The sequence below is a fragment of the Atta colombica genome, unplaced genomic scaffold, assembly GCF_001594045.1.
Source record: "Atta colombica isolate Treedump-2 unplaced genomic scaffold, Acol1.0 scaffold100, whole genome shotgun sequence".
Taxonomy (NCBI): Eukaryota; Metazoa; Arthropoda; class Insecta; order Hymenoptera; family Formicidae; genus Atta; species Atta colombica.
The window spans coordinates 1083351-1095015 of record NW_017259185.1 but is presented as its reverse complement, the minus strand read 5'-3'; the positions used below and the strand labels follow the sequence as shown (position 1 = coordinate 1095015).

General features: G+C 32.2%; 3 protein-coding genes across 4 annotated transcripts in view; 2 read left to right on the top strand and 1 right to left on the bottom strand.

Annotated features, from left to right (window-relative positions):
• Positions 1 to 3248, top strand: part of LOC108684585 (alanine--tRNA ligase, cytoplasmic) — a 6181-nt gene extending 2933 nt beyond the window's left edge. The window contains exons 9-15 of the mRNA XM_018188982.1: positions 116 to 439; positions 513 to 771; positions 833 to 1085; positions 1263 to 1527; positions 1605 to 1889; positions 1956 to 2133; positions 2358 to 3248. Of these exons, the coding sequence (XP_018044471.1) occupies positions 116 to 439; positions 513 to 771; positions 833 to 1085; positions 1263 to 1527; positions 1605 to 1889; positions 1956 to 2133; positions 2358 to 2986 (2193 nt within the window). The 3' untranslated portion in view covers positions 2987 to 3248. The remainder of the gene's footprint in view (positions 1 to 115; positions 440 to 512; positions 772 to 832; positions 1086 to 1262; positions 1528 to 1604; positions 1890 to 1955; positions 2134 to 2357) is intronic.
• LOC108685316 (mitochondrial ribosome-associated GTPase 2) lies at positions 3059 to 6899 on the bottom strand. 2 transcript variants are annotated; one of them, XM_018190049.1, is made up of 7 exons: positions 6752 to 6899; positions 4840 to 5070; positions 4649 to 4768; positions 3998 to 4336; positions 3695 to 3833; positions 3366 to 3598; positions 3059 to 3222 (listed from the first exon to the last, which is right to left on the bottom strand). In XM_018190049.1, the coding sequence occupies exons 2-7, from the start codon at positions 5068 to 5070 to the stop codon at positions 3064 to 3066; spliced, it is 1221 nt and encodes a 406-aa protein (XP_018045538.1). In that variant the 5' UTR covers positions 6752 to 6899; the 3' UTR covers positions 3059 to 3063. The 2 variants fall into 2 exon arrangements, with proteins under 2 accessions (XP_018045538.1, XP_018045546.1); XM_018190057.1 differs by lacking the exon at positions 6752 to 6899 and adding an exon at positions 5176 to 5198.
• A 581-nt stretch (positions 6900 to 7480) lies between these two features.
• On the top strand, positions 7481 to 10191 carry LOC108685482 (aspartate--tRNA ligase, mitochondrial). The gene is made up of 10 exons (XM_018190286.1): positions 7481 to 7590; positions 7686 to 7943; positions 8021 to 8389; positions 8501 to 8677; positions 8770 to 8949; positions 9034 to 9135; positions 9200 to 9418; positions 9509 to 9712; positions 9776 to 9959; positions 10031 to 10191. Exons 1-10 carry the CDS (start codon positions 7495 to 7497, stop codon positions 10189 to 10191), a joined length of 1950 nt encoding a protein of 649 aa, XP_018045775.1. The 5' UTR covers positions 7481 to 7494.
• The last annotated feature ends 1474 nt before the right edge of the window (positions 10192 to 11665 follow it).

Sequence of the window (11665 nt, the reverse complement as noted above, 5' to 3'; positions counted from 1 at the left end):
ATATATGTATATTTCAATATATAATAATTAATCTGTATTATTATATATTAATTTAGTGCTAAAATACTTTTTTTTACTTTAATATTCTTCATAAATATTTTTTTCAACTGTACAGTTAATTTCTCAAAATAAAGCTGGTGGTGTAGATGATCAAATTAATTTGGATGTCCATGCCATCACTGAATTGCAAAAGCAAGGCATTAAACCTACGGATGATTCTCCTAAATATGATTATAAAGTAACAGCAGAGATTAAATATAAAGAGTATGAATTTGCACCATGTACTGGCACTGTAATCGCACTAAGACGCGCCAAAACTTTCGTCGATGAAGTATCTTCCGGCGAAGAAGTTGGAATTTTATTGGACAGAACGAATTTTTATGCAGAACAAGGAGGACAAATATACGATGAAGGATTTTTAGTGAAAGTCAATGATGAGGTATAAAATTTAATTTTCATTTTAATTTCGTGCAACGAAGAACAAGATTGTTTATAGAATATTGCTTTAAAAGACTACAGAGATTCGTATAAAAAACGTTCAAATCAGAGCTGGTTATGTTTTACACATTGGTACTGTGGGCGAAGGTACATTAAGAAAAAGAGATAAAGTTCATACGAATGTAGATACAGAACGTAGACGGTTTGTGATGGCTAATCACAGTGCCACGCACGTTTTGAATTATGCACTTAGAAAGATCTTGGGAACAAAAGCCGATCAGAAAGGATCATTAGTTGCACCTGATAGACTTCGATTTGATTTTACGAACAAAGGTACAGTCTCGAATTAAAAACTAGATCACAATTAACTATTACTGTCAAATTTTCTCAATAGGACCAATGACGGGAGGTCAGTTACAAGATACGGAACAGTTAGCCAATAACATGATAACGGAAAACGAGAAAATTTATGCTAAAGAAAGTAACTTAGCTATAGCAAAAACTATTCAGGGTTTGCGTGCAATGTTCGAAGAGACATATCCTGATCCGGTACGTGTTGTTAGTGTAGGCATACCAGTTGAAAACTTAGAAAAGGATCCTTTGAGTACAGCTGCTCTTGAAACCAGCGTAGAATTTTGTGGGGGAACGTAAGTATCGTTTAAAGCATACATTTTAGGTTTGTTCTTTGCACTTCTTGCACCATTCCTTTTTTTTTCTCTATATTTCTATATATTCGAGAGAAAAACAAGAAGTTCAATTAAAAAAAAAAAAAACAGATCAAACCTTACTTGTTTCTTTAAATTTACGAACGATTTGTTCCATAGGCATTTGCATTACACTAGCCACATAGGTAATTTTACAATAATTAGTGAAGATGCTATCGCTAAAGGTATCAGACGCATAGTAGCGCTTACTGGGCCGGAAGCAGCAAAAGCCTTAAGAACAGGGATGCTATTACAACGACAGTTATCTCAATTTCAAGCAACGATTGAAGATGATAAGTCTGAAATGAACTCTAAGGAATATGTGAGAGAGATAGTAGAATTAACAGAGGAGATATCTCATGCCCTTATTCCTGCATATTGGAAGGCAATTATATTTAATAAAATATATTGATTTCAGAGAATTGATAAATTATTACAGTAATAATTGTTTTGTTATAACAGGATCATATGCGCAATACGTTAAAAAACTTAAAGAAATCTCTTGATGATAAGGAACGGGCAGCAAAGGCAACTGTTGCTACCACGGTTATACAGACTGCTCAGTCTATAATAGAGTCTAAAGTTGGATGTCAAGTTTTAGTCGAGGTGCTGGAAGCCTACAGTAATACGAAAGCTTTAGATCAAGCATTAAAGAAAATCAGGGCTATATCGCCAGAAACTAGTGCTTTGCTTATAAGCATAGATCATGATGTCAAGAAAATATTCGCTCTCAGTTCTGTTCCTAAAGTAAGATAAAAATAAAGTAAAAGTAAAAACTGATCAGTCATACTGATAGAATGAACTCATTCACAGTCTGCAGTATCCAAAGGGTTGAAGGCAAATGAATGGATTCAGGCAATTACGTCTTTGATGCAAGGCAAAGGAGGTGGGAAATCCGAATCTGCACAAGCTTCTGGTTCAAACATAGTATGTTTGAATGAAATAGTAAGCAAAGCCAATGAGTTTGCCGATCAAAAACTTGGAATTGCAAGTAAGTACAAAAACATTACTGTAATTCGATACTGTAATTTTACTGTAGCATTATGCTAACTCAGTTGAAAACTTGAAAACGAAATATAACAGTTTATGAGTTTACTAGATATATTAATTTAGTAGATTATTGATTTATTAATTTATGTATATTTAGATTAATTTATCAGCAATTATGTCTGCTTTCAGACAAGATTACTACTAATAATACTCATAAAATTTCAGAAACTTTTCAATTACTTAACACGGAATCTTCATTAAAATTAGTACTTTATGGAAACATTGGAAATATTAAATGCTATTTAGCACAAATAATCGCACAATATAGCGGCAAATGTTTGACTATTAAGCAAATTGATAATAGAATACATTCTAGTGATATAATGTTAGAAACAGCAAATATTACGTTACACGATAGCAATGCCATTGCATTCTTTTTATCAAATTCGCAGCTACGGCGTGATGACGATTTATTTGCATGCAGTCAAGTTCTGCAATGGATGAGTTACGTACAAAATCACATCTTACCAATGGTTTATGGCTGGGTACTCCCTTCACTTGTTTCTGTATCAGAAGATGCGAAAATAAATATAAAAATTTCGAAAGCGGATCTTCTTTGTGCTCTGAGAAAATTAGATGACATAATGCATACAAGGACGTACTTGATAGGCGAAAGGATCACTCTTGCGGATATATCCCTTTTTACTGCCTTGCTGCCTTTATACGAATATATGTTTGATCCACATTACAGAGGACATTATTCGAATATAACTAGGTGGTTTTCGACAATCCTGAATCAGCCGCAAGTGAAATGTGTGGTAAAGAATTTTTCATTTTGTACGGAAGCTATATGATGTTAAGTTATATGATGTATTGCGATACATTCAGTTTTTTTTTTATATACGTTTTTATCGAATTTATTATGTAAAAGTTACATCGAAAGTTCAGTATCTTCTTCTGATGTAGTAACTTTAAGATTATCGTACAATATTCTAATCTCTTTCAATAAAGTAGAAATGTTAGTTCCTACTTTGGCAGAGATAGGAATTATTGGTAAATTTATACGTTCTCTGAGTAACTGTAAATTAACCTGAAATACAAGTTACATTATAAAAATTATCAACTTCAAGATCTTTTTTAATTACTCTTGACACTTAAATTAATAATACATAAATATATTGAAATAATAATGAAACTAATAAACTCAAAGAATTTAAAATTTTAATCGCTCACCTCAGCATCTGGCAAATCAATTTTATTTGCTACAATAATGTGGGGCCTGTCATTCAGTCTTTCATTAAACTGACTAATTTCGTACTTTAAAGTTTGCAGAATTTCCCATGGTTTATTCTGTGTTACGTCTAAAATAAATACTAAAGCGGCGCAACGTTCCACGTGCTTGAGAAAAGTTATGCCAAGCCCTCTATTTTTATGTGAATCTTCTATGAGACCGGGCATATCGGCAACTAAAACAAATTACGAAAGTAGATTAAATGCGCAAGAAAATTCGCGCTATTTCTATACTATATGATACAAATATTATAAAATATTATAAAAATTACCTGTAACTTGTTCATAATCATCGTACTGAATTATGCCTATATGAGGTTTTAAAGTAGTAAAGGGGTAGGCCGCTATTTTTGGTCTAGCTCTAGATATCGCTCTTAAAAGTGTACTTTTACCAGCATTTGGTAAACCGATCTAAAAATTTGATAAACATAACACAAATATAAATTTCATTCTTAAATGTTTTATACAATAAAAATTTTTAAAGTATTTATACAAGTAAATATATATTTTTGAACATTAATGTTTTTAAATGCTAATAATAAAATCAATTTAGCGATAACTGAAAGAATACTTACCAATCCAATATGGGCCATACTCCTTATTTCCAATACATATTGCAAATTTTCCCCGATTGCGCCGTATTCGCATATTTCAGGAGTCTGTTGAGTGTCCGACTTGAAAAAGGCATTTCCATGGCCGCCGGCACCTCCTCTCGCGGCAATAAACATCATTCCTTCTTTGCTCAAGTCGGCTAATATTTTACCCTCTACATCGCGCACGATCGTGCCAACGGGCACTTGTACCACATTGTGTTCTGCATTTTTACCGAAACAATCCTTGCTGTAACCTTTTTCTCCATCCTCAGCTCTGATCACTGAATCTATATGTCTAAGATCCTTTATATTTGATGTTGTCTGCATAATAAAACTGTACATTTGTATTCTGTACAAACTGGTATTAATATGTTATACATAAATGTAACATAAATGGATGTTTTCCAGCAAGAGACACAAATGACACAGTGAGTGCTTTCCATTTAACGCAAGCCGATCCGTATAATACAATGGATCATTTCATCTTTATTTGACATTGACAAACAAGAATGTAATGATTCATTGGATAATCTGTGTTTCTTGCTGAAAAGCATCTAGTATTGTAATCGCATAAATTTTATGTTTTATTGATTATATTTCTCATGTGATTTGCTTTAGTCATAATAATCTTACTTCAAATATTACATGACCACCGTGCCCGCCGTCACCACCATCCGGACCAGCTCGATCATTGACCCACAATCGTAAGAACGATATCTGCCCATCGCCACCCTTTCCCCCGATTGTTTTCACCTAACGAAAAATGATCATACAATTAAGAACTGGTAATGTTTCGCGAAATAATGTAATGAAATAATTCTTACCGATCTTATATCGACAAAATATTGCAGGGTGTCATTCTTCGATTTGGGTTTTGTACTGCGTAAAGGTTTAGCTATGGATTCCTGTTTATGAATGCATACGGTAGCAAATAATGTTCTAAGCCTACTTGAAACTTCGCTCCTGATTCTGTTCTCTTTCAATACGGTTTCACAACTTTGTCTTTGAATTATGCTACACGCGACGATACTTTTCAAATGACGAAAATGATGCATCTAAAAGGGATAGCTTAATATCAATAATGAGATAAATCAATATATACCGTTTTAATAAAATCCAGATTTATTTCTTAACAGAATACACAAAATAATTCTAGTTACGTGTTCATCTTGAGACGGTAACTTTAAATTTATCTTCTACAAAATTTGCGATTACATTTTGATGTAATTCTATAACTCTTCTCCTATATAATGGCATATAATTTGATTTGTAATTTATCCTATATGTCCTCTTTATTTTTTCATCAACAGGAGAATGATAACAATTAATCAAATCTACATTATCAATAATAGATCCTGCATAATTATACAGCGACTGATAAAAATTAGCTGTATTAAAATTTCGATCAGTAGACAAAGTTAAATCAAATATAAAACTACATGGATGAATACATTTAATATCTAATTTATCTTGGATATTTTTTATCATATTTTTCCATGTAATATTATCCACAGTGTATTTAAAAGTGTGTATCTTATTATTAGGTGCGATATTGTGCATCATAGGTAGCTTGCCCTTCGTGAAAAAATGTGTTAATGAGCCTGCCGTGTGAAATTGCTTATCTAAACTGCGATAGCCCGTTACAATATAATCCCGAAAAGATTGCCACAAAAATGGTTCTATTCTTGTTAATATAAAATTTCCATGTGCAGCCATTTCTACAATTTTCCAGGAATCATCCCAACGTCTTCTAGGTTCATCCATAGGCGTTCCACCTTGACCATTGCATAGTGTTACTAATATTTGACCATTTTCTTTTATCATACTTTCGGACGACACAAAAAAGTCTTTCAGTAAGTCCCTATTTCTTTCTATTTTCATTTTACCACCAGCATGGGGAAAGTTAAATATGATTTTGTCGAACTGTCGCGACTTTAATGAGGGACATTCCCTTAACTTTGTAGCATCCACATCAAATAATACACAGATGTCTGAAAAGAAAAGCATAGGTTTCTTTCTTTCTTTATAATTGATTGGCTAATTCGATTGTCGGCATTGTGAATAATATTTGTCTCTAATTTACTGACCATTGCTTCGAAGATAATCTACATTTCTTTCTGCAGCTTCTTGATTGGTACCAAATTCGTAGCATGTAGCAATAAGTTCTATGTTCAAATTTTGTCGCGACAATGCTGCAGAGAATGAGAAGTTCCCTTCTCCTACTAGCAGTACAGAGTCATTTTTATTAAAAATTGACATCGCCATCCTTGTTACTGAAAGCAATCAGATTGTATTCGAGCGATACATCAGATAAATGCTTTTCTTTTCAGATACAGTGAGTGCAAAAATTTATATAAAGGAGATATCTTTAAAAAAATATTTTTCATTTTTACAAAGCAAAAATGAAAAATTGCATTACTTGAACGCATAAAAAGTATTCATATAAAGAAATTTATTATAGCTTCTAAGATTATAAACATTGTCAGTTTTGCAAAGCTCTTTGTTTAGGACAATGTTATTGTTAATAAATTGCTAATTGATTTTATTTTTTACAAATAAAGCTTTTTTTTATAAAAATCTTCTGTATGAATTTACATTCACTGTAGATTTACATCAGTTGTATTTTATCAAAAATTCATTAAGGATAAGTTGAATATCGACATTTATAGGTTAAGAAAATTAGATTAGGGAGCCACGTAATTTTTCGTAAATTAGAATTCGTCAAGTTTGACTAACCTTCTATTTTAATTATCCTCTCACGTTAAAATACATAACCGATCCTATCGCAAATGTATTTTTGCGTCGTACTTATTTGTAAAAAAAAAATGTCAACATAAGTTCGCCACTACAGTTACACGTGAACGATCAGATCCGGCAAAGAGAGAAAAACCGTCCATTGATGTCATGTTGTAAATATAGTGTTCCATAATACGTGCGTGAATTTACAAATAATGATATTCGAGATTATTCGCATGAATAATCAAAGTGAAAAAGTTGTAATCGGTATGTAACGATCTTTTGAATATCTAACAAAGATGTTTTGATAATTATAAAGATTTCGTCAGATTTTAGCAAAATCAGATGATCAGTCAATGTATGTGTCCAAAATACAATGTTATCTATAATTGTTAGAAGATAATTATTATATATTGTGTGATATTTAAAATAACTATATTTATATAATATCTCAATTTGCAAGGCAGATGCTTTTTTCAGTCACATTTGTACAAAAATGCATCTAACGAGTCTAATTTCATTGACTCCAAGGAAGACTAAACTAAATAATTACCTATAGTAATTATTTTATATATTTGTTATATAAAAATATAGCAAATTTCTAAAAATTTGTAAACAATAGATAAGAAGAATACAAGAACAATAATTATTTTGTGAATGACTGCATATGAAACAAAATACACTAAAAGGTTGAAAAATTTTTAAGAAGAAACTTCAGTAATACAACAATATAACAATACAAAATGTTTGCCGGCAGTAGAATTGTGTTTAGCCGCACAAATGTCATTGTGACAAGATATCACATACGGCCATTGATAAGTAATTTACCTAAAGTAAATGTAAGTTTCTAAATATTTTACATAATAATTTTTATTACGGTATCATAACCTGAAGCAATCTAGATTTACTTGAAATTTAATGTATATTATTTTAGTTTCTGTTAAAGGCTCAATCTGCTATTTCAATTTCTTGTGTACACAATTTAGTTAGTAACAAATCAATGCCATTGACGAAGGAACCGGTATCACCAGTCAATAGATATGTCCAGAGGACACACACATGTGGTGAGCTGACATTAAAGAATGTCGGAGAGGAAGTGAAATTAAGTGGTTGGCTGGAATTCCAGAGAATGAAGAAATTTATAACATTACGAGATTCTTATGGATCAACGCAGTTACTTATACCTGAAGATGTATGTAGATACAGCTATTATATAGTGATATTTGGTAACTATCATATAAAATATTGAAAAGTTTCTAATGATTTCAGAGAAAGGATTTGATAGCAACTATACAGAACTTGTCTTTTGAAAGTGTCTTAAGCACAATAGGCAAAGTGGTACCAAGACCTGAAAATCAGCAAAATAAGAAAATGAAAACAGGCGATATAGAGATATATGTTGAGTCTCTGGAGGTTCTAAATGCAGCATCACAGAATCCCCCGGTGTTCATTAGAGAGTACAGTAAAGCAAAAGAGAGTCAGCAAATGAAATACAGATATCTATCATTGAGATACCCTGAACTGCAAAAGAATTTAAGAATGCGTTCCTCCCTCATAATGAGAATGAGAGAATTCTTGATTCATGAATGCAGTTTTGTGGACATTGAGACGCCAACGTTATTTAAAAGTACACCAGGGGTACGCCTTGTTAATATCTAGTTTACTATAAAACTGTGTCAAATATATAAAATTGATTTATTATGCAATCAAAATTAAATAATCAAAACACATTAATTTTTTTATATTCAGGGTGCACAAGAATTTGTAGTGCCCACGAGACAACCAGGTAACTTCTACTCATTAGTACAAAGTCCTCAACAATTCAAGCAGCTTCTCATGGTAGGTGGGCTCGATAGATACTTTCAAATCGCTCGATGTTATCGAGATGAAACTGTTAGGCATGATAGACAGCCAGAGTTTACACAAGTAATTATACATTGCGTTTATATATAAGTAATACATTTTATTATCAGCTACACAGTTATATCATCAATGTTATATCATCAGTTATATTATAGCTAGACATTGAAATGTCGTTTGTTGACCGGGACGGAGTGATGAGTTTAATCGAAAACTTATTAATATATTCATGGCCAGAAGAATTGGGTTCCATAAAAATGCCTTTTAAGCTTATAACATATAAAGATGCAATGGAGTTGTATGGTACTGACAAACCGGACTTAAGAATATCATATCAAGTAAGGAAACTAATGTATATCTTTTCTTTTTTTATCTCACGAAATAAACATATAGTATTATTTCAATACAAAATTGCTTTCCAGATACAAGACCTCACACATATGTTTGATCTTCCAGGATTAAAGGAAACTATGAAGCTGAAAGATGAACAAAAGGTGTATGCTTTAGTTTTTCCAAAGAAAGCAGTAGGTGTTTATTTTAACTTATTTTGATTTGTATTCCAATGTTAATGTAATTTTTATATTGTAGAAGTACTTAACAAAATCTATTCGAGATGAACTTTCTAAGATTCGTAGCAATTATTTTGCTACAAAGCTAGTTCAATTAAAAATTGAAAGTAATTCATGGAAGACACAGTTAGATAAACTAAAACTGAAATCAGGAATTGTAACGAAAGATGTATCACAGTACTGCAAGCTACAGGAAGGGGATGCAGTATTGCTAGCAATTGGACATCGAATGGATGCAGTGAGTATAAAGTCTAAGATAATTCTTTTTTTTCTCCTTTAATAATTTTTTCTCTCCACCTGCAATTATAATACTTATTGTATATTTTAGTTGAAACTCTTAGGAAAGCTACGTACTGAATTTACAAATATACTAGAAGCCAAAGGCGAACAAATACGTTCGTCCGAGGCTGAACTTGTATGGATTACGGACTTTCCATTATTCACATTCGAAGAAACATTGGAATCGTCGCATCATCCATTTACGCAACCTCATCCAGAGGACATGGAATATCTTACAACTGACCCTTTAAAGGTCAATAAGACTCAAGCCAATTAATTAATCTTGTCACATTTTTTACATATTTTTTTTCTATAGGTGAGAGGCTTACATTACGATTTAGTAATGAATGGATCGGAAATAGCGGGAGGTTCCATTCGAATCCACGATGCGAATTTACAGAAGCAAATATTGGGAATGTTAAACATAGACGAAACAAAATTGTCGCACATGCTCGAGGCATTGACATACGGAGCTCCACCTCATGGTGGAATAGCTATAGGTATTACATTTTCACATGATAAATTTACATCTGTGAATTAAAATAAGACAAAACATTATTTCTTATTCAAGGACTGGATCGTTTCATCTGCGTACTTTGTAACGAAAAAAGTATAAAGAACGTCATAGCTTTCCCAAAAACGATGGAAGGACGAGATTTAATGTCCGGAGCGCCAGACATTATTTCAGACGAGTTGAAGATTTTGTACCACATACAAACGGTAGATAAATAAAATTCTTTTTTTAGTAGCTATAAAATAGAATTGACATTGTACATTTCGCTCATGTATAATATGAAAAGACAATTTCTTGCAAGTTATATAAAAAGATATAAAATTATTTATAAAATAAACTGTGGCAGTTTTGGGGCGTTATTATCTATAACATTTTTACCAAAAATTTAAGTTATTATCCAAGCTTTAAATAGTTATCAAAAGCATACAATTACGCTACGAACTGATTAAATAAAGAGACAAAAAATAGATGTACAAAAAAAGTGTTTTATTTTTTTTCTGAGTAAACTCGTGCGTTCAATCGAAATGTTTTTACAGAAAAATAAAAAATACAATCCAGCCTGCACACTAAACTATTGACATTCATTTTCAAGAAGGATCTAAGAAGGTTCCTTCCTTTTTTTTGTACACTTCTTGAGAGCCTCTCTCCTGACAAGTGAACATTTCAACCTAACAAATTTTTTTCTTAACAAATACGCTGATATGTCGTGACTACCAACTGTCGGCGGACGAAAATTTACATCGCTTTTTATTCACATATATATTCATCTTGAAACAGCCCACAGTGTTGAATTGGTACGATTATATATTAATTAACAAAATATCATTAAATGGCGATGAAATATCTGTTCAGTTTGCGATGCGTCAAATTTGTCAAAATCGTTAAAAAGTCAAAATCCTTAATTAAGATAAGTATCTGTTCGATCAATCCTCTTGCGATTTTTTTTAACACAAAATGATGCAACTATACATCCATAGATTAATTTCACGTACTAATTTTTTTGAAACAGTATAGAAGACATTTTGAAGACGGGCATCACATTTTTCTTATACCGTTATTGTTACACATACAACTTTTTACAACTAAATGCCGAATCAAGCCAGGATGACAAGTTTCCATAATTTCAGTAAATCCCGTAGAGCAAATCCAAAGAAGTGCTGTTCTTCTCGACTTGACGTATGCTTTCAGCAGACGCACATTGTTGTTTCGCGGGTCATACGAATCGCTCCAATAACGCGATGCGATTTATATTGTCATACGTTCCTAGTACCCTAAAACGCATGCAATTTATAGCAATCAGCACGAAGCCCTGCCCGATACAGATCACGTAATAAAATTCTTCGAGAATCAGGATCAACAGCGAGTGTGGGCCGTTCCTATTCTCGTCCTACTTAGGTCTGTTCTTTTTAGCTAAATATGGTTCATTTTATCTTTTCTCTTTTCACATTAAAGAAAAAAAAAAGAAAAAAAAGAAAAAAGATGAACAATGCAAATAGTTTAGCTAAAAGAACAGACTGTTAAAAGCAATTCGCCGAAGACTCAACGTAGGAACTTAAAAGAATCGCAAGATCTATCGTCGCGTGTCTCTTCCATTTCATATACGTTTGTTTTGTGAACGCAAAGTGTACATTAAAAAATGTAAGAACTATTAATATCTTTCTCACAAAATGCACGTTTACTTAAGCTAAACAG

Bases quoted from the DNA above. Each gene is read 5' to 3' on its own strand.
- LOC108685316 (XM_018190049.1), bottom strand. From the start codon at position 5,070: ATGCATCATTTTCGTCATTTGAAAAGTATCGTCGCGTGTAGCATAATT. The intron at 3,834-3,997 runs GTAAGTATTCTT...TCAAATTTTTAG, and splicing joins GTATGGCCCATATTGGATTG to ATCGGTTTACCAAATGCTGG. The intron at 3,223-3,365 runs GTGAGCGATTAA...CTTGTATTTCAG, and splicing joins TTGATTTGCCAGATGCTGAG to GTTAATTTACAGTTACTCAG.
- LOC108685482 (XM_018190286.1), top strand. From the start codon at position 7,495: ATGTTTGCCGGCAGTAGAATTGTGTTTAGCCGCACAAATGTCATTGTG. The intron at 8,678-8,769 runs GTAATTATACAT...GTTATATTATAG, and splicing joins GACAGCCAGAGTTTACACAA to CTAGACATTGAAATGTCGTT. The intron at 9,419-9,508 runs GTGAGTATAAAG...TGTATATTTTAG, and splicing joins TTGGACATCGAATGGATGCA to TTGAAACTCTTAGGAAAGCT.